The 22,976-nt window shown below is 38.7% G+C and overlaps 1 protein-coding gene across 2 annotated transcripts in view; it reads left to right on the forward strand.

The window, feature by feature from the left end:
- The first annotated feature begins 511 nt into the window (after nt 1–511).
- Nucleotides 512–22,976, forward strand: part of LOC128651755 (Fc receptor-like protein 5) — a 291,106-nt gene continuing 268,641 nt past the window's right edge. For both annotated transcript variants that reach the window (XM_053704749.1, XM_053704756.1), the window contains exon 1: nt 512–619. In XM_053704749.1, the coding sequence (XP_053560724.1) occupies nt 598–619 (22 nt within the window). In that variant the 5' untranslated portion in view covers nt 512–597. The remainder of the gene's footprint in view (nt 620–22,976) is intronic.

Consider the following 22,976-nt stretch of genomic DNA (forward strand, 5'->3'; position numbering starts at 1 on the left):
TACATGGCAGGACAGAAAATAATGCTGCCATCTAGTGCTCTTGCAAGTAGTAAACATTCTTGCAAAGCTGCTGCCATATAGTGATCCAGACATGGGCATGCTCATAAGTCTATGCTCCTGCTTTTCAACCAAAGATACCAATAGAACAAAGAAAATTTGAATATAGTTGTTTCTTTCATGTAAGTGGCAAGAGTCCATGAACTAGTGACGTATGCGATATACATTCCTACCAGGAGAGGCAAAGTTTCCCAAACCTCAAATGCCTATAAATACACCTCCCACCTCACTCATACCTCAGTTTTACAAACTTTGCCTCCTTGGGAGGTGGTGAAGCAAGATGTGCTAAATTCTTCAGTGAAAGGTGCTTCTAAGCATATTGAAGCCCAGTTCCTCTCTGAGTACAGTGTTTGTCTGAGGGATGTGAAGGGAGTATTGCCTGATGACATCATGTTTTCACTTATGGGAAATCTATTCTAAGGCTCTCTGTAAATCAGTCGCAGGGATTCATCTGCTGCCTCCCTTTATAGATTGACAATATACTCTTATATACCATTACCTCTGCTGATATGTTTCAGTACTGGTTTGGCTGTCTGCTATATGTGGATGGGTGTCTTACACGGTAAGTACATACTTTTATTATATAAGACACTCTCAGCTATGGATTGGGCACTTTTTAAGTAAAGTTGTTATATATTGTTTGTATACATGCCTTGAGTCAGTAATTCAGTGCTCTTTTTTAGCAACTTTATTTGTGGGTAAATATTTGTCAAGGTTGGTAGAGTCTTTAAAACATACAGGTTTTTTTTTGGAGCTAGTAATTTATTTATAAATTAGGATGCTAAGTATTATGTTAGCCTCATGGAATGTTGAGTTTATGCAGCTATAATAGAAGTATCCAGGCTTTATTTTGGTTTATTTTGTATTTTTTTGTATATACAATCAAAATTCTTACCTGCTTTTAAGAGTGATAGGTGAATTAGAAATCCTCTTCAGCTTTGCATGTCGCGCATATTATGATGCTGATAATGTCATAGGGTGACGTGTTATCATTGTGTGCCATTTTTGTTGGCACCAAAAAAAATTCCCGCCAAAATTGCCATTATAAGCCCCGCCCCCAGCTCATTCAGTGTTCTCAGTAAACACTTACGGCTAGATTTAGAGTTTTGTTGGTAACAACCCGAAAAGCTAACGCTGGCTTTTTTCTGGCCGCACCATAAAAATAACTCTGGTATTGAGAGTCCACATAAAGGCTGCGTTAGGCTCCAAAAAAGGAGCGTAGAGCATATTTAACGCAGCTTCAACTCTCGATACCAGAGTTGCTTACGGACGCGGCCAGCCTCAAAAACGTGCTCGTGCACGATTCCCCCATAGGAAACAATGGGGCTGTTTGAGCTGGAAAAAAAACTAACACCTGCAAAAAAGCCGCGTTCAGCTCCTAACGCAGCCCCATTGTTTGCTATGCGGAAACACTTCCTAAGTCTGCACCTAACACTCTAACATGTACCCCGAGTCTAAACACCCCTAACCTTACACTTATTAACCCCTAATCTGCCGCCCCCGCTATCGCTGACACCTGCATATTATTATTAACCCCTAATCTGCCGCTCCGTAAACCGCCGCTACATTATCCCTATGTACCCCTAATCTGCTGCCCTAACATCGCCGACCCCTATGTTATATTTATTAACCCCTAATCTGCCCCCCACAATGTCGCCTCCACCTGCCTACACTTATTAACCCCTAATCTGCCGAGCGGACCTGAGCACTACTATAATAAAGTTATTAACCCCTAATCCGCCTCACTAACCCTATAATAAATAGTATTAACCCCTAATCTGCCCTCCCTAACATCGCCGACACCTAACTTCAATTATTAACCCCTAATCTGCCGACTGGAGCTCACCGCTATTCTAATAAATGTATTAACCCCTAAAGCTAAGTCTAACCCTAACACTAACACCCCCCTAAGTTAAATATAATTTACATCTAACGAAATTAATTATCTCTTATTAAATAAATTATTCCTATTTAAAGCTAAATACTTACCTGTAAAATAAATCCTAATATAGCTACACTATAAATTATAATTATATTATAGCTATTTTAGGATTAATATTTATTTTACAGGTAACTTTGTAATTATTTTAACCAGGTACAATAGCTATTAAATAGTTAAGAACTATTTAATAGTTACCTAGTTAAAATAATAACAAAATTACCTGTAAAATAAATCCTAACCTAAGTTACAATTAAACCTAACACTACACTATCATTAAATTAATTAAATAAAATGTCTACAATTACCTACAATTAAACCTAACACTACACTATCAATACATTAATTAAATACAATATCTACAAATAACTACAATGAAATAAACTAACTAAAGTACAAAAAATAAAAAAGAACTAAGTTACAAAAAATAAAAAAATATTTACAAACATAAGGAAAATCTTACAACAATTTTAAACTAATTACACCTACTCTAAGCCCCCTAATAAAATAACAAAGACCCCTAAAATAAAAAATGCCCTACCCTATTCTAAATTACTAAAGTTCAAAGCTCTTTTACCTTACCAGCCCTGAACAGGGCCCTTTGCGGGGCATGCTCCAAAAAGTTCAGCTCTTTTGCCTGTAAAAAAAAACATACAATACCCCCCCCCCAACATTACAACCCACCACCCACATACCCCTAATCTAACCCAAACCCCCCTTAAATAAACCTAACACTAAGCCCCTGAAGATCATCCTACCTTGTCTTCACCTCACCGGGTATCACACCGATCCGTCCTGGCTCCGATATCTTCATCCAACCCAAGCGGGGGCTAGACATCCACTGAAGAAGTCCAGAAGAGGGTCCAAAGTCTTCATCCTATCCGGGAAGAAGAGTAGATCCGGACCGGCAACCATCTTCTTCAAAGCGGCATCTTCTATCTTCATCCGATGAGGACCGGCTCCATCCTGAAGACCTCCACCGCGGACCCATCTTCATCCGGCGAGTCCAACTGAAGAATGACGGTTCCTTTAAGGGACGTCATCCAAGATGGCGTCCCTCGAATTCGGATTGGCTGATAGGATTCTATCAGCCAATCGGAATTAAGGTAGGAATATTCTGATTGGCTGATGGAATCAGCCAATCAGAATCACGTTCAATCCGATTGGCTGATCCAATCCGCCAATCAGATTGAGCTCGCATTCTATTGGCTGTTCCGATCAGGACGGATCGGTGTGATACCCGGTGAGGTGAAGACAAGGTAGGATGATCTTCAGGGGCTTAGAAACATAGAAACATAGAAACATAGAAACATAGAAACATAGATATTGACGGCAGATAAGAGCCATAGGCCCAGCAAGTCTGCCCGACCTTACCTAACAGTATAAACTTATCTAGTTCGTAGGATAGCCCTATGCTTGTCCCATGCATTTTTAAAGTCCCCCACAGTGTTTGTTGCTACTACCTCTTGAGGAAGTTTATTCCATAAATCAATCACTCTTTCTGTAAAGAAGTGCTTCCTCAAATTACTTCTGAATCTACTACCCTTTAGCTTGAGCTCATGACCCCTTGTTCTTGAATTTTCCATTTTATGTAAAATACCCACAGCCTCAGTTTTACTAAACCCTTTAATGTACTTGAAAGTTGCTATCATATCACCTCTTTCCCTTCTCTCCTCTAAGCTATACATATTTAGGTCATTGAGCCTATCCTGGTAAGTTTTATTTTTTAGACCATGTACCATTTTGGTAGCCCTCCTTTGCACAGATTCAAGTTTGTTAATATCCTTCTGAAGATATGGTCTCCAGAACTGCACACAATACTCAAGATGAGGCCTAACTAATGATCTATAAAGTGGCATAAGAACCTTACTATTTCTGCTGCAAATACCTCTACCAATACATCCAAGCATTCTGCTAGCCTTACTCGCTGCATTACTACATTGTTTACTAAGTTTTAAATCATCTGAAATAATAATTCCCAAGTCCTGTTCCTCGTCTGTAACAGTCAGTAAAGTGTCATTGAGTCTGTAATTAACATTTGGATTTTTCTTCCCTAAATGCATTATTTTACACTTTGCTGTGTTAAACTTTAGACCCCAGTCATTTGTCCAATCCTCCAATTGTTGTATATCACTTCTCATTTTGTCTACCCCCCCTGGAACATCCACTCTGTTGCAAATTTTTGTATCATCTGCAAAGAGACATACTTTCCCCTGTAGCCCTTTGCTGATATCGCAGATAAATATGTTAAACAAAACAGGCCCCAGAACTGACCCCTGAGGAACACCACTAGTAACAGCCCCCTCTGCTGAATGAACTCCATTTACTAAGACACTTTGTTTTCTGTCCTTAAGCCAGCATTCCACCCAGTTCACAATTTTTGAATCTAGACCAAGGAGATATAGTTTGTGAATAAGTTTATTGTGTGGGACGGTGTCAAATGCTTTGCTGAAATCTAGATATGCTACATCAACTGCTCCTCCCTTGTCTAATACTTTTGTTACATAATCAAAGAAGTCAATTAGATTAGTCTGACATGATCTCCCTGAAGTAAAACCATGCTGATTTTGGTCCTCTAAATTGTTTGTCTTTATGTAAGTCATAATTCTTTCTTTTAAGAGGCTTTCCATTAATTTCCCTACTACTGAAGTTAAACTAACTGGCCTGTAGTTGCCAGATTCTTCTCTACTGCCCTTTTTATGAAGGGGTATTACATTTGCTATTCTCCAATCATCTGGGACAGCTCCTGTTAATAGTGACTGATTAAACAGATCAGTTAATGGGACAGTTAGCACTGATCGAAGTTCTTTTAAAACCCTTGGATGAATATTATCAGGACCCACTGCCTTTGTAACATTTATTTTTGATAATGCTAACAAAACCTCATCCTCTGTAAAAAGATTACTGTTAAGCTTGTTTCTATTTTGCGTTGCATCCCTTAATGTAGACATTGTATCTTCACAATCTTTAGTGAAAACAGAACAGAAGTAATCATTGAGACAGTCTGCAATCTGCTTATCTCCTTCTATTATTCTACCATCAACTGATTTCAATTTTACTATTCCTACCTTATTTTTTCTTCTTTCACTGATATATCTAAAGAATGTTTTGTCCCCATGTTTTACTGACTGTGCTATCTTCTCTTCTGCATGAGCTTTAACCTTCCTAATTAACTGCTTAGTCTTTTTTTGTTGGAGTCTCCATATTTTCATATCATCATCTGCTTGTGTGTGTCTGTAATTTTTATAAGCTATCTTTTTTGTCTTTACAGCATGTGCTACTTCTTTGGAAAACCAAATTGGTTTCCGCTTTCTTTTACTTTTACAGACATGTCTAATACAGTGTGCGGTTGCATCTAAAATGGCACCTTTCACAAATTCCCACTTTTCTTGAACCCCTGTGATAAGAGTTTTCCCCTTTAAATAGTTCTTTAGGTATTCTCCCATTAATGAAAAATCTGCCGTCCTAAAGTCTAAAACTTTTGTTTTAGTCTGGGTGGACAGTTCCTGAACATGAATACTAAACCAAACAGATTGATGATCACTGGATCCTAAGTTCTCACCTACAGACACATCTGAAATTGTATCACTGTTTGTAAGTATTAGATCTAATATAGCTTCCTTACGAGTTGGTTCCTTGACTAATTGTTCAAGTGATTCCCCTAGCAGAGATTCAAGAATATACCTGCTTCTAGCCGATCTAGCAGAAGGAATCTTCCAGTCTATATCTGGCAAATTAAAGTCCCCCAGTACTATAACCTTACCCTTCATGGTCATTTTGGTTATTTCATCTAATAACAGATTGTCCAGTTTTTCATCCTGCAATGGAGGCCTATATACAACCCCTATTCTAAAAACATTTTTATCTCCAATTTCCAAAGTCACCCAAATACTTTCCACCTCATCATTTGTTCCTACAATTTCAGTAACCTTTATATTTTCATTTACATACAAAGCAACTCCTCCACCTTTCTTTCCTACTCTGTTCTTTTTAAATAACCTGTATCCAGGTATGACTATGTCCCAGTCATGCAAATCATTGTACCATGTTTCTGTTATAGCTACTAAATCCAAGTTGTCCCTAGTCATTATTGAAATGAGTTCAGGTAATTTATTTCCTAAGCTGCGAGCATTTGTGCTCATGGCACGAAGAATTTTTCTACTAGAATTTCTAGAATTGTTACTTGGACTAACAGTTTTGGCATGCTGTGGGGGGCAGGTGGATATATTAATGCTACCCCCCTTTATTAGTTTAAATGATTTCTAATAAAGTATTTAAACTCCTCTCCCAGATACTCTGTTCCTTTAGCATCCAAATGCAAGCCATCTCTCCTAAATAACCTAGTATCTTTCCAAACAGAGCTATAATGGCCAATAAAACCAAATCCTCGTTCCCTGCACCACTTATCTAACCAAGAATTAAATGTTGTTATCCGCTCCATCTTTCCTGCTTCCTGGCCATACACAGGTAAAATAGCAGAAAATGATAGAGTTGATGCCACAGTCTCTAAATGATTACCTAGGTCACAAAACTCTTTCTGAACAGCAGCAACATGATTACTAGCCAGATCATTTGTTCCTAAATGTACAATCACATCTAACTCACTTCCCTTTTCTGCTGCCTTAACAATTCTCAAAATACGATTCTTATCCCTGTGAGCAGTAGCTCCTGGAAGACATCTAACCTCCCTTGTTTCTCCTTTACTTTCACCTAAATACACATTCCTCAAAATAGAGTCACCCACTAACAGTCTTTTTCTCAAAAACACATCTGCAGTTCTTTCCTGTGTTATGCTACCTGGAGAATCAGGTGCCAATAGATTTAAATTACCTGTTACAGCTTCAGAGGGCTCAGAAACAGCAATCTCCTCATCACAAGTATATTCGGCAAGAGCAGCATAGGAGTTTTGCAATGGCAGAGGTTGTGGGCAATGCTTCTGGTCTACTGTTCTAATTCTTCCAGAGCCTACAGTGATCCATCTGCCTCTCCTTGCTGATCTCTGGGGTAGAGGGGCTTCTTTCTGAGGCAGCTTTGTAGAGGTAACAGGTATGTTACTTACCTTAGCTTGAAGTTTAGCTATTTCCTCCCTTAACAGGGAAAACTGCTTACAAACAGGACAGCCCCTAAATCTCCAAAAAGTAGAACGATTAAAAAGTGCAAAACACCCATTGCACTGTATCTGAGACATTTTAAACTATGCAACACTTTAACAATAATAAAAATATAAGTATTATTTACTACTGAATAAGCCTGAATAACCCTGAATAACTCCTGAAATAACTCAAATATCCTTATGTATTTGATCCAAAACAAAAATATAAAGTTAATAGAAATACAAAATATATTATCTGAAAGAACAAACTATTCAAGTAACAACAATTTAAAAGAGAAATGTTATATACCTTTCTGAAATAACTCAAATATCCTTATGTATTTGATCCAAAACAAAAATATAAAGTTAATAGAAATACAAAATATATTATCTGAAAGTACAAACTATTCAAGTAACAACAATTTAAAAGAGAAATATTATATACCTTTCTGAAATAACTCAAATATCCTTATGTATTTGATCCTTTTGTAGTTTGATCTCTTTGCTAAGAAGCAGAGCTAAATGTTTAGCAGAGCTAAACAGATCTCTTTAAATACCCTCAGAAAGATAGGGTGGGGTCCCTCCTAATTGCTCACCTATGCAAACAATCTAATTGTTATCTAATTGCAATACTAAAAACCAGAATACAAAAGAATGTAAATTAACTCAAACCTTTAACTATTCAATTTCTGTTGTGAAACTAATTCACAGTTCAGGTCTACCACCTTTAACTATTCAATTTCTGTAGTGAAACTAATCCACAGTTCAGGTCTACCACCTATAAAAAAACAAAATATAAAGTTAATAGAAATACAAAATATATTATCTGAAAGTACAAACTATTCAAGTAACAACAATTTAAAAGAGAAATGTTATATACCTTTCTGAAATAACTCAAATATCCTTATGTATTTGATCCTTTTGTAGTTTGATCTCTTTGCTAAGAAGCAGAGCTAAACAGATCTCTTTAAATACCCTCAGAAAGATAGGGTGGGGTCCCTCCTAATTGCTCACCTATGCAAACAATCTAATTGTTATCTAATTGCAATACTAAAAACCAGAATACAAAAGAATGTACATTAACTCAAACCTTTAACTATTCAATTTCTGTAGTGAAACTAATTCACAGTTCAGGTCTACCACCTTTAACTATTCAATTTCTGTAGTGAAACTAATTCACAGTTCAGGTCTACCACCTATAAAAAAACAAAATATAAAGTTAATAGAAATACAAAATATATTATCTGAAAGTACAAACTATTCAAGTAACAACAATTTAAAAGAGAAATGTTATATACCTTTCTGAAATAACTCAAATATCCTTATGTATTTGATCCTTTTGTAGTTTGATCTCTTTGCTAAGAAGCAGAGCTAAACAGATCTCTTTAAATACCCTCAGAAAGATAGGGTGGGGTCCCTCCTAATTGCTCACCTATGCAAACAATCTAATTGTTATCTAATTGCAATACTAAAAACCAGAATACAAAAGAATGTAAATTAACTCAAACCTTTAACTATTCAATTTCTGTAGTGAAACTAATTCACAGTTCAGGTCTACCACCTTTAACTATTCAATTTCTGTAGTGAAACTAATTCACAGTTCAGGTCTACCACCTATAAAAAAACAAAATATAAAGTTAATAGAAATACAAAATATATTATCTGAAAGTACAAACTATTCAAGTAACAACAATTTAAAAGAGAAATGTTATATACCTTTCTGAAATAACTCAAATATCCTTATGTATTTGATCCTTTTGTAGTTTGATCTCTTTGCTAAGAATTTAAGGGGGGGTTTGGGTTAGATTAGGGGTATGTGGGTGGTGGGTTGTAATGTTGGGGGGGGTATTGTATGTTTTTTTTTACAGGCAAAAGAGCTGAACTTCTTGGGGCATGCCCTGCAAAGGGCCCTGTTCAGGTCTGGTAAGGTAAAAGAGCTTTGAACTTTAGTAATTTAGAATAGGGTAGGGCATTTTTTTATTTTGGGGGGCTTTGTTATTTTATTAGGGGGCTTAGAGTAGGTGTAATTAGTTTAAAATTGTTGTAATATTTTTCTTATGTTTGTAAATATTTTTTTATTTTTTGTAACTTAGTTCTTTTTTATTTTTTTGTACTTTTTTCATTGTAGTTATTTGTAGGTATTATATTTAATTTATTTATTGATAGTGTAGTGTTTGGTTTAATTGTAGGTAATTGTAGGTATTTTATTTAATTAATTTATTGATAGTGTAGTGTTAGTTTTAATTGTAACTTAGGTTAGGATTTATTTTACAGGTAAATTTGTAATTATTTTAACTATTTTAGCTATTAAATAGTTCTTAACTATTTAATAGCTATTGTACCTGGTTAAAATAAATACAAAGTTACCTGTAAAATAAATATTAATCCTAAAATAGCTATAATATAATTATAATTTATGTTGTAGCTATATTAGGATTTATTTTACAGGTAAGAATTTAGCTTTAAATAGGAATAATTTATTTAATAAGAGTTAATTAATTTCGTTAGATTAAAATTATATTTAATTTAGGGGGGTGTTAGTGTTAGGGTTAGACTTAGCTTTAGGGGTTAATACATTTATTAGAATAGCGGCGAGATTCGGTCGGCAGATTAGGGGTTAATAATTGAAGTTAGGTGTTGGCGATGTTAGGGAGGGCAGGTTAGGGGTTAATAAATATAATATAGGGGTCGGCGGTGTTAGGGCAGCAGATTAGGGGTACATAGGGATAATGTAGCTGGCGGCGGCGTGCGGACGGCAGATTAGGGGTTAATAAGTGTAGGTAGCTGGCGGCGACGTTGTGGGGAGCAGATTAGGGGTTAATAAATATAATATAGGGGTCGGCGGTGTTAGGGGCAGCAGATTAGGGGTACATAGGGATAATGTAGCTGGCGGCGGCGTGCGGACGGCAGATTAGGGGTTAATAAGTGTAGGTAGCTGGCGGCGACGTTGTGGGGGGCAGATTAGGGGTTAATAAATATAATATAGGGGCCGGCGGTGTTTGGGGCAGCAGATTAGGGGTACATAAGGATAACGTAGTTGGCGGTCGGCAGATTAGGGGTTAAAAAAAATTAATCGAGTTGCGGCGATGTGGGGGGACCTCGGTTTAGGGGTACATAGGTAGTTTATGGGTGTTAGTGTACTTTAGAGTACAGTAGTTAAGAGCTTTATAAACCGGCGTTAGCCCAGAAAGCTCTTAACTACTGACTTTTTTCTGCGGCTGGAGTTTTGTCGTTAGATTTCTAACGCTCACTTCAGACACGACTCTAAATACCGGAGTTAGAAAAATCCCATTGAAAAGATAGGATACGCAATTTACGTAAGGGGATCTGCGGTATGGAAAAGTCGCGGCTGAAAAGTGAGCGTTAGACCCTTTTTTGAGTGACTACAAATACCGGTGGTAGCCTAAAACCAGCGTTAGGAGCCTCTAACGCTGGTTTTCACGGCTACCGCCAAACTCTAAATCTAGGCCTTAGAGAGTTTTCATGCAGCATTTTATGAATCAGTTTTCTTTTTTATATTTTTTTTTTGGCTCTGTTTCCCATTCTCTCAAGCCTGTATATATAATATATAGGACCATGAATATAAATTTGCAGAATTAATTTATTTTTATTTTTTTCTAATTTAGTTTTTTTTACAATTATGTCTCTAACTAAACCTGCCTCTGATGTTACCATAGTATTTGAGCTTACCTAAACAGCTATTTAACAAAGCTAAGTATGCATGTTGTAATTAAGCTGATCTAAATTATTCAGCTCTATTATGTGGCTCTTGTTTAACAAATTGTTAAATATATCTATGAGTACAAATACACACACTGTTTTTCCATCTCAGTCTAAATGTACATAGCATTACTGCAGAAATGTAAGATTTTATTGCTACAGCTATAGAGAAGGCAATGACTGCTATTTTGCCTTCAAATAAATGTATAAGGTTTTTGCAACATTTTCCTATACTTATTGAATTAAGTTCTGACATTCAGCATACTGACGTATCCTCTACGGATGGGGTCTCCTCTGATTCAGAGGATGCCACATCAGAGACTGATATTGACAAATCATCTTTTCTCTTGTTAAGTGTATCCAGTCCACGGATCATCCATTACTTATGGGATATTCTCCTCCCCAACAGGACGTTGCAAGAGGATCACCCACATCAGAGCTGTTATATAGCTCCTCCCCTCACTGCCATACCCAGTCATTCTCTTGCAACTCTCAACAAAGATGGATGTAGTAAGAGGAGTGTGGTGTATTATAGTTAATTTTTAACTTCAATCAAAAGTTTGTTATTTTTAAATGGTACCGGAGTGTACTGTTTTATCAAAGGCAGCATTAGAAGAAGAATCTGCCTGTGATTTCTATGATCTTAGCAGAAGTAACTAAGATCCATTGCTGTTCTCACATATTCTGAGGAGAGAGGTAACTTCAGAGGGGGAATGGCATGCAGGTTTCCCTGCAAGAAGGTATGTGCAGTTAACATATTTCTAGGGATGGACTTTGCTAGAAAAGTGCTGCTGATACCGGATTAATGTAAGTTAAGCCTAAATGCAGTGATTTAATAGCGACTGGTATCAGGCTTATTAACAGAGATACATACTCTTATAAAAGTGTAATATAAAACGTTTGCTGGCATGTTAATCGTTTTTATATATGTTTGGTGACAAAACTTATTGGGGCCTAGTTTTTTCTCCACATGGCTGGCTTGAATTTTGCCTAGAAACAGTTTTCTGAGGCTTTCCACTGTTGTAATATGAGGGAGGGGCCTATTTTAGCGCTTTTCTGCGCAGCTAAAATTACAGACAGAGACACTCAGCTTCCTTCTACTTGATACAGGACATCTCTGAAGGGCTCTAAAGGCTTCAAAAGTCGTGTTTGAGGAGGGTAACATCCACAGTAGATCTGTGGCAGTTGTGACTGTGTTTAAAAACGTTTTTGTCACTTATTATTCCGTTTTTGGTATTAAGGGGTTAATCATCCATTTGCAAGTGGGTGCAATGCTCTGCTAACTTGTTACATACACTGTAAAAATTTCGTTTGTGTAACTGCCTTTTTTCACTGTTATTTCAAATTCTGCAAAATTAGTTTCTCTTAAAGGCACAGTAACGTTTTTTATATTGCTTGTTAACTTGGTTTAAAGTGTTTTCCAAGCTTGCTAGTCCCATTGCTAGTCTGTACAAACATGTCTGACACAGAGGAAACTACTTGTTCATTATGTTTAAAAGCCATGGTGGAGCCCCATAGGAGAATGTGTACTAAATGTATTGATTTCACCTTAAACAGTAAAAATCAGTCTTTATCTATAAAAGAATTGTCACCAGAGGGGTCTGTCGAGGGGGAAGTTATGCAGACTAACTCTCCCCACGTGTCGGACCCTTCGCCTCCCGCTCGAGCGACGCACGCTAATATGGCGCCAAGTACATCAGGGATGCCCATAGCGATTACTTTGCAGGACATGGCTGCAATCATGAATAATACCCTGTCACAGGTATTAGCCAGATTGCCTGAAATAAGAGGCAAGCGCGATAGCTCTGGGGTTAGACGAGATACAGAGCGCGTAGATGCTGTAAGAGCCATGTCTGATACTGCGTCACAATATGCAGAACCTGAGGACGGAGAGCTTCAGTCTGTGGGTGACGTCTCTGAATCGGGGAGACCTGATTCAGAGATTTCTAATTTTAAATTTAAGCTTGAGAACCTCCGTACATTGCTTGGGGAGGTATTAGCTACTCTGAACGACTGTGACACTATTGCAGTGCCAGAGAAATTGTGTAGGCTGGATAAATACTATGCAGTGCCGGCTAGCACTGATGTTTTTCCAATACCTAAAAGGCTTACAGAAATCATTAGTAAGGAGTGGGATAGACCCGGTGTGCCCTTTTCCCCACCTCCTATATTTAGAAAAATGTTTCCAATAGATGCCACTACACGGGACTTATGGCAGACAGTCCCTAAGGTGGAGGGAGCAGTTTTTACTTTAGCAAAGCGTACCACTATCCCTGTCGAGGACAGTTGTGCTTTTTCAGATCCAATGGATAAAAAATTAGAGGGTTACCTTAAGAAAATGTTTATTCAACAAGGTTTTATTTTACAGCCCCTTGCATGCATTGCGCCTGTCACTGCTGTGGCGGTGTTCTGGTTTGAGGCCCTGGAAGAGGCCATCCATACAGCTCCATTGACTGACATTATTGACAAGCTTAGAACACTTAAGCTAGCTAACCCTTTTGTTTCTGATGCCGTTGTTCATTTGACTAAACTAACGGCTAAGAATTCCGGATTCGCCATCCAGACGCGCAGGGCGCTATGGCTTAAATCCTGGTCAGCTGATGTGACTTCAAAGTCTAAATTACTCAACATTCCTTTCAAGGGGCAGACCTTATTCGGGCCTGGTTTGAAGGAAATTATTGCTGACATTACTGGAGGTAAGGGTCATACCCTTCCTCAGGACAGGGCCAAATCAAAGGCCAAACAGTCTAATTTTCGTGCCTTTCGAAACTTCAAGGCTGGTGCAGCATCAACTCCCTCTACCTCAAGACAAGAGGGAACTTTTGCTCAATCTAAGCAGACCTGGAAACCTACCCAGGCCTGTAACAAGGGCAAGCAGGCCAGAAAGCCTGCTGCTGCCTCCAAGACAGCATGAAGGAGCGGCCCCCTATCCGACAACGGATCTAGTAGGGGGTAGACTCTCTCTCTTCGCCCAGGTATGGGCAAGAGATGTTCAGGATCCCTGGGCGTTGGAGATCATATCTCAGGGATATCTTCTGGACTTCAAAGCTTCTCCCCCACAAGGGAGATTTCACCTTTCAAGATTATCTGCGAACCAGATAAAGAAAGAGGCATTCCTAAACTGCGTGCAAGACCTCCTTGTAATGGGAGTGATCCATCCAGTTCCGCGGACGGAACAAGGACAGGGATTTTATTCAAATCTGTTTGTGGTTCCCAAAAAAGAGGGAACCTTCAGACCAATTTTGGATTTAAAGATCCTAAACAAATTCCTCAGAGTTCCATCATTCAAGATGGAAACTATTCGAACCATCCTACCCATGATCCAAGAGGGTCAGTACATGACCACAGTGGACTTAAAGGATGCTTACCTTCACATTCCGATTCACAAGAATCATCATCGGTTCCTGAGGTTTGCCTTTCTAGACAGGCATTACCAGTTTGTAGCTCTCCCATTCGGGTTGGCTACAGCCCCAAGAATTTTTACAAAGGTTCTGGGCTCAATCCTGGCAGTTCTAAGGCCGCGAGGCCTTACCTAGACGACATCCTGATACAGGCGTCAAGCTTTCAAATTGCCAAGTCTCATACAGAGATAGTCCTGGCATTTCTGAGGTCGCATGGGTGGAAAGTGAACGAAGAAAAGAGTTCTCTATCTCCTCTCTCAAGGGTTTCCTTCCTAGGGACTCTGATAGATTCTATAGAAATGAAAATTTACCTGACGGAGTCCAGGTTATCAAAACTTCTAAATGCTTGCCGTGTTCTTCACTCCATTCCGTGCCCCACGGTGGCTCAGTGCATGGAAGTAATCGGCTTAATGGTGGCGGCGATGGACATAGTGCCATTTGCGCGCCTGCATCTGAGACCGCTGCAATTATGCATGCTCAGTCAGTGGAATGGGGATTACAAAGATTCGTCCCCTCTACTAAATCTGGATCAAGAAACCAGAGCTTCTCTTCTCTGGTGGTTATCTCGGGTCCATCTGTCCAAAGGCATGACCTTTCGCAGGCCAGATTGGACCATTGTAACAACAGACGCCAGCCTTCTAGGTTGGGGTGCAGTCTGGAACTCCCTGAAGGCTCAGGGCTCATGGACTCAGGAGGAGAAACTCCTCCCAATAAATATTCTGGAGTTAAGAGCAATATTCAATGCTCTTCTGGCTTGGCCTCAGTTAGCAAAACTGAGGTTCATCAGATTTCAGTCGGACAACATCACGACTGTGGCTTACATCAACCATCAAGGGGGGACCAGGAGTTCCCTAGCGATGTCAGACGTCTCCAAGATAATTTGCTGGGCAGAGACTCACTCTTGCCACCTGTCAGCGATCCATATCCCAGGGGTAGAGAACTGGGAGGCGGATTTTCTAAGTCGTCTGACTTTTCATCCGGGGGAGTGGGAACTCCAGCCGGAGGTGTTTGCTCAATTGGTTCTCCATTGGGGCAAACCAGAACTGGATCTCATGGCGTCTCGCCAGAACGCCAAGCTTCCTTGTTTCGGATCCAGGTCCAGGGACCCAGAAGCGGCACTGATAGATGCTCTAGCAGTGCCTTGGTTCTTCAACCTGGCTTATGTGTTTCCACCGTTTCCTCTGCTCCCTCGTCTGATTGCCAAAATCAGACAGGAGAGAGCCTCAGTGATATTGATAGCGCCTGCGTGGCCACGCAGGACCTGGTATGCAGACCTAGTGGACATGTCATCCTTTCCACCATGGACTCTGCCTCTGAGACAAGACCTTCTAATACAAGGTCCTTTCAATCATCCGAATCTACTTTCTCTGAGACTGACTGCGTGGAGATTGAACGCTTGATCCTATCAAAGCGTGGCTTCTCTGAGTCAGTAATTGATACCTTAATACAGGCACGAAAGCCTGTCACCAGGAAAATTTACCACAAGATATGGCGTAAATATCTTCATTGGTGTGAATCCAAGAATTACTCATGGATCAGGGTTAGGATTCCTAGAATATTGTCCTTCCTCCAAGAGGGTTTGGATAAAGGATTATCAGCTAGTTCTTTAAAGGGGCAGATTTCTGCTCTGTCTATTCTTTTACACAAGCGTCTGGCAGAAGTTCCAGACGTTCAGGCATTTTGTCAGGCTTTAGTTAGAATTAAGCCTGTGTTTAAACCTGTTGCTCCCCCATGGAGCTTAAACTTAGTTCTTAAAGTTCTTCAAGGAGTTCCGTTTGAACCCCTTCATTCTATTGATATCAAACTTCTATCATGGAAAGTTCTTTTTTCGGATGGCTATTTCCTCGGCTCGAAGAGTCTCTGAGTTATCTGCTTTACATTGTGATTCTCCTTATCTGATCTTTCATTCAGATAAAGTAGTTCTGCGTACAAAACCTGAATTTTTACCTAAGGTGGTTTCTAACAAGAATATCAATCAAGAGATTGTTGTTCCGTCATTATGCCCTAATCCTTCATCAAAGAAGGAACGTCTTTTGCATAATCTAGACGTAGTCCGTGCATTGAAGTTTTACTTGCAGGCTACTAAAGATTTTCGTCAAACATCTAACCTGTTTGTTGTTTACTCTGGACAGAAGAGAGGTCAAAAGGCCTCGGCAACCTCTCTGTCTTTTTGGCTTCGGAGTATAATCCGTTTAGCGTATGAGACTGCTGGACAGCAGCCCCCTGAAAGAATTACAGCTCATTCTACTAGAGCTGTGGCTTCCACCTGGGCCTTTAAAAATGAGGCCTCTGTTGAACAGATTTGCAAGGCTGCGACTTGGTCTTCGCTTCATACCTTTTCAAAATTTTACAAATTTGATACTTTTGCTTCTTCGGAGGCTGTTTTTGGGAGAAAGGTTCTTCAGGCAGTGGTTCCTTCCGTTTGAGTTCCTGCCTTGTCCCTCCCATCATCCGTGTACTTTAGCTTTGGTATTGGTATCCCATAAGTAATGGATGATCCGTGGACTGGATACACTTAACAAGAGAAAACATAATTTATGCTTACCTGATAAATTTATTTCTCTTATAGTGTATCCAGTCCACGGCCCGCCCTGTCCTTTTAAGGCAGGTCTAAATTTTAATCAAATTTCAGTCACCACTGCACCCTATGGTTTCTCCTTTCTCGGTTTGTTTTGGTCGAATGACTGGATATGGCAGTGAGGGGAGGAGCTATATAACAGCTCTGCTGTGGGTGATCCTCTTGCAACGTCCTGTTGGGGAGGAGAATATCCCATAAGTAATGGATGATCCGTGGACTGGATACACTACAAGAGAAATAAATTTATCAGGTAAGCATAAATTATGTTTTTTATTTAAAGGGACACTCAAGTCAAAATTAAACTTCATGATTCAGATAGAGCATGCAATTTTAAACAACTTTCCAATTTACTTCTATTAACAAAATGTGCACAGTCTTTTTATATTTACACTTTTTGAGTCACCAACTCCTACTGAGCATGTGCAAGAATTCACTGCATATACGTATATGCATTTGTGATTGGCTGATGGCTGTCACATGATACAGGGGGAGTGAAAATAGACATAACTTTGCAATTTATTTAACAAAAATCTACTACTCATTTGAAGTTCAGACTAAGTGCTATTGCATTGTCTTCTTATCATGCATTTGTTAATTATACAAATATAAAATGTTGACTGGACCTTTAAGTTAGAATATATTCATTCTCTCTGAAAGGAAGTTTTGTTTACTTTGGGTATTGAGGAGGCTAAATCTCCTGATGATAAAGCTAGTAATTGTCTAAATTCTGTATTTAAGACTACTGATATTACTCCTGAAGTATTTCCTATTCCTGATGCTATCTCTAATGTGATTGCCAAAGAATGGTCTAAGCCTGGTACCTCTATTAACCCTTCTTCTAGGTTTAAGAAATTGTATCCTTTACCTGTATCCAAGGATCCTTTAGATAGGAAGCTTTGAATCTTATCAAAGAAGGGCATTTTTACATTCTGGCTATATTCTAAGACCTGTTATATCCAGTGGAGGCTCCTCTGTATAAGCACAGGCGCATGTGAACCCCCTGAGAGCCCTGAGAGAAAAAAAAAACCAAACAAAAAAAAAAAAACCTTATAGGCTAAATAAATATAATTTTTCCAATAGCACCCCTATTGGAAAAATTATATTTATTCAGCCAAAAAGGTTCCAGTCCAATTTTGCAAAAAAATGAAATTGCTGTTTTTACTTCTATCTATCGCATCGCACGTGCGATAGATAGAAGTATAGGCTTCAAGCCCTTAGCACTTATTTCTTAGTGCTTGTAGGCGCCGCCCCCAACCCAGCTCCTATACCTTCCTAACCGCACAGATTTAGCTGTGCGAATGAGAGCCACGTGATGTTGGAGTGAGGGAGGAGGAGCCTGGTCGGCTTGAAGGCAGCAAGTGAGAGGAGAGAGCAGGCAGTGGGCGCAAATTTAGAGCATCAGTATCTTTTTTTTTTATTATATTACTGATAATACACAACTAAACAGCATAAAGGAGGCTAGCTAATTAAGTGAAGTGGGTAGGTCTGATATAACAGGACACGCTGTATTGTGGCATGTGCTGTACTGCAGTGGTTCTCAACCAAAGTGACCTCAAGGCCCGGTAAATTTTAGCTAGACATGTCCAGGGCCCGGTAGTTTTATTTATATATATATATATATATATATATATACACATATAAATAAAATGAGCAGCAGGGGCGGGCTGATCAGCTAGGCAAATAGGACCTGGACCGAGGGACCAGCAAGTAGGGGGGCCCACAAATGGCATCTCTACAGATCCTGGTGCATTCCTTAAGCTGGAGTTTTCAGTTTACCCTATCAGTAACTAAGCAAAAAAGTGTGGGTTTAGTGGGGGCCCTGGCAGGGGTCTGTCGCTGTGAGGGACATGGAGTGTGGGGTCTGGCCCTGGAGGTTGGGTGCCCTTTCTCTGGACCTTAATGTTGTGGGTCCTGGCTCTGGAGTTTAAGGGGCCTGTTGGGGGCAGGGCAGGGAGGCTACCATGTTCATTTGCATAAAATGTAATACATTTTGGTCAGTGTGAGATAGTGTTCCTGGGGCCTTGATTGGTCTCAGTCTGCCCCTGGTGTGTAGTGGGGTAAGAGTGTGCAGTGGGGGCATGACAGGTCGGGGCCCACCAGCAGGGCTATCATGGCCCGGTACTGGGCCACGGCCCGGCTGTTGAGAAGCCAGGCTGTACTGTGTCCAGCTAAAAATCATCAGTCAGCCAGTCAGGAGAATTAATTCATGCTTTAGTTAGTGATTTTTGGGGGCGGAGCTAATCGGCATTAACATTTTCAGCAGGTGCCCATGCCTGTGAGGAAAGGAGAATAAGGAGACAGTCTGTAACATCTGGTGTTCAGTTCAGGTGACGAGGTCATCAAGCAGTAACTAGCAGGTCAGGAATGTGTAAATGACACGTCTAGTGGTCGCATATGATTTATTGCCAATTAATATCCTTGTTTTTCTGCAGTGTAGTAGTACTTGTGTAACTTGTGGAAGAATGTCCTGTTGCTGACAGTTTCAAATATACATGAATACGTTTTAAGCAGGACATTTTTACAAGTGCTATTATACTGCAGAAAAACGTGTATCTATAAAGTGAGAGTAAATAAATAGTGACAGAGATTTCCTGTAAGTGTAAATATCCCCACTCCTCTCTCCCTGGGTTGAACATTCACCAGGTCTCAAATCAGCACAAAATATAAGGTCTGCCTCTGTCACAAAAGAAATATCTCAGGACAGGAAATATGTTACAGCAAATAAGCTTTATTTTATTATCATGTTTCAGTGGGGGGTTTTGTTTTGTTTAGCAGCACTGCGTCTTGTACTAAGTGCCATGCTCACTGCAGTGTTTTTATGACTGAGGAGTTGGGATTTAACCTACCAGCAAATATATATATCAGTTATGGTGTGTGTGTCTAAAATCTTAGCCAGATGGCCCTACCTATGCCGCAGTGCCCAGCAGCAGCACATTTTGTTCTTTTGAGACATAGTCCCCAAGCAGCAGCACATATTGTATTTTTGTGTAAATATGTGCGTGTGTGTATATATATATATATATATATATATATATATATATGTAAATGTGTGCATACAGTATGTATGTGTAAATGTATTTATATGTGTGTGTATGTGTATAAATGTGTGTGTAAATGTGTGTATGTTTGTGTATAAATGTATGTGTAAATGTGTGTATACAGTATGCATGTGTAAATGTGTGTATACAGTATGCATGTGTAAATGTATTTATGTGTGTGTGTGTGTGTGTGTGTATGTGTAAATGTGTGTATGTGTGTATAAATGTATGTGTAAATGTGTGTATACAGTATGTATGTGTAAATGTATTTATGTGTGTGTGTATGTGTGTGTATAAATGTGTGTGTAAATGTGTGTATGTTTGTGTATAAATGTATGTGTAAATGTGTGTATACAGTATGTATGTGTAAATGTATTTATGTGTGTGTGTGTGTGTATGTGTAAATGTGTGTATGTGTGTATAAATGTATGTGTAAATGTGTGTATACAGTATGTATGTGTAAATGTATTTATGTGTGTGTGTATGTGTAAATGTGTGTATGTGTGTGTATACATGTATGTGTAAATGTATTTATGTGTGTGTGTGTGTATGCGTAAATGTGTGTGTATAAATGTATGTGTAAATGTGTGTATACAGTATGTATGTGTAAATGTATTTATGTGTGTGTGTATATGTGTAAATGTGTGTATGTGTATAAATGTATGTGTAAATGTGTGTATACAGTATGTATGTGTAAATGTATTTATGTGTGTGTGTATAAATGTATGTGTAAATATGTGTGTGTGTAAATGTGTATGAGTGTGTGTGTGTGTGTGAAAATATGTATGTGTATGCGTGTGTATGAGTATGTGTAAATATGTATGAGTATGAATGTATGTGTATGAGTATGTATGTATGTGTAAATATGTATGTGTATGAGTATGTATGTGTAAATATGTATGTGTATGAGTATGTATGGGTAAATATGTATGAGTATGTATGTATGTGTAAATATGAATGTATGTGTATGAGTATGTATGTATGTATGTGTAAATATGAATGTATGTGTATGAGTATGTATGTGTATGAGTATGTATGTGTAAATATGTATGTGTATGAGTATGTATGGGTAAATATGTATGAGTATGTATGTATGTGTAAATATGAATGTATGTGTATGAGTATGTATGTGTATGAGTATGTATGTGTAAATATGTATGTGTATGAGTATGTATGTGTAAATATGTATGTGTATGAGTATGTATGGGTAAATATGTATGAGTATGTATGTATGTGTAAATATGAATGTATGTGTATGAGTATGTATGTATGTATGTGTAAATATGTATGAGTATGAGTATGTATGTATGTATGTGTAAATATGAATGTATGTGTATGAGTATGTATGTATGTATGTGTAAATATGTATGAGTATGAGTATGTATGTATGTATGTGTAAATATGTATGAGTATGAATGTATGTGTATGAGTATGTATGTGTAAATATGTATGTGTGTGTGCAGGTAAATTTTGTTACCTGCTATGTTATGCAGAGCCACCACTAGCTATTACACATTACTAGAACATTTTTTATTTTATTTTTTTGGGGGGGGGGCGCAAAATGTGTCTGCCTGTGTAGCCAAAAATCCTACCACCGGCCCTGTCTCCACCCACATGTCAGAATTATTTTTAAACCATGGGAGTTCGTTGTATATCTGCCAACAGCCTTACTTTATATTTATCTCATTATATCAAACACTATTAGAGACATTTATTTACTACAACAATCATTGCATGCACTCTTGTTCTAGGTTCAGCGGCTCAGTTTTATAGAATGCAATAATGCATTAAAACCTGATGTACTCAGAAAGGTAGTTAAGCTGTCATCAGATATAAAATTAACTGGTTTAAAAATAATTATGACATGTGGATGGAGACCAACACAGCATTGAGTGTGCAGATAGCTTAGTAAATAATTTTATCATGCAACATCATGAGGTCCCAGCTTTCTGCACCTCGCCAGCGATGCACACACAGTGGGAGTCTCACTGCAAGCATCAAGAAATTCCCTAAACTCCCAAAACAAGTGAGTGGTGCAGCTGCAGAAATAAAAGTTACTCCGGCAACAGTTTTAACAAGCAGCCTGAAACTAGGATGTTTCCTCTGCTACAATGAGCTGCATTGCAGGGGCAGGGTCACCTCTTACATGATACCTTTATAGTCACCGCCTGCACTGCTCCAACCATCTAAATAGCATCAACTAAAATAGAAAGTTCTAAGAACAAAACAAATCATTTGCTTTTATTCATTTCACAAACTCCATTTATATCATGCATTAATTATAAAATACATGTTAGGTGGTATTTAACCCCAGTTCATGTATTGCGAACCCCCATTTGAGTAACCCACAAGCCGCCACTGGTTATATCTATGGCTGATGTTGCTGCTGCTTCTACTTTTTGGTTGGACAGTTTGCACAGCAGTTGTCTTCAGATTCTGAATTATCTAACATTATTGTTTTACTTCAACATGCAAATCATTTTATTTGTGATGCTATATTTGATGTTAGGAAGATCAATGTCAAATCCATGTCTTTAGCCATCCTAACTAGAAGAGCTTTATGGCTTAAATCTTGGAATGCTGGCATGGTGTATATAACTAGATTATTATCTCTCTCTTTTCAAAGTAAAACATTTTTTGGTTGGTTCACATTTTGATTCTATTATCTCCACTGTTACTGGGGGTAAGGGAGTTTTTCTGCCCCAAGACAAGAAATCTAAGGGTAAATTTAAAGCTCCCAATCGTTTTCGTTCTTTTTGTCAGCATAGACAACCGAAAACCACTCCGCCTAAGGCCTCTGACTCTAATTGGAGACCATCTCCGAATTGGAATAAATTTAAATCTATTGGTACCTGTTTCTCCAGGTAACATAACACAGGAAAGAACTGCAAATGTGTTTTTGAGGAAAAGACTGTTAGTGGGTGACTCTATTTTGAGAAATGTGTATTTAGGTAAAAGTAAAGAAGCAAGGGAGGTTAGATGTCTTCCAGAAGCTATTGCTCACAGGGATAAAAATCGTATTTTGAGAATTGTTAAGGCAGCAGGAAAGGGATGTGAGTTAGATGTGATTGTTCATTTAGGAACAAATGATCTAGCTAGTAATCATGTTGCTGCTGTTCAGAAAAAGTTTTGTGACCTAGGTAATCTTTTA

The sequence above is a fragment of the Bombina bombina genome, chromosome 1 (genome assembly GCF_027579735.1).
Source record: "Bombina bombina isolate aBomBom1 chromosome 1, aBomBom1.pri, whole genome shotgun sequence".
In the NCBI taxonomy this organism is placed as follows: Eukaryota; Metazoa; Chordata; class Amphibia; order Anura; family Bombinatoridae; genus Bombina; species Bombina bombina.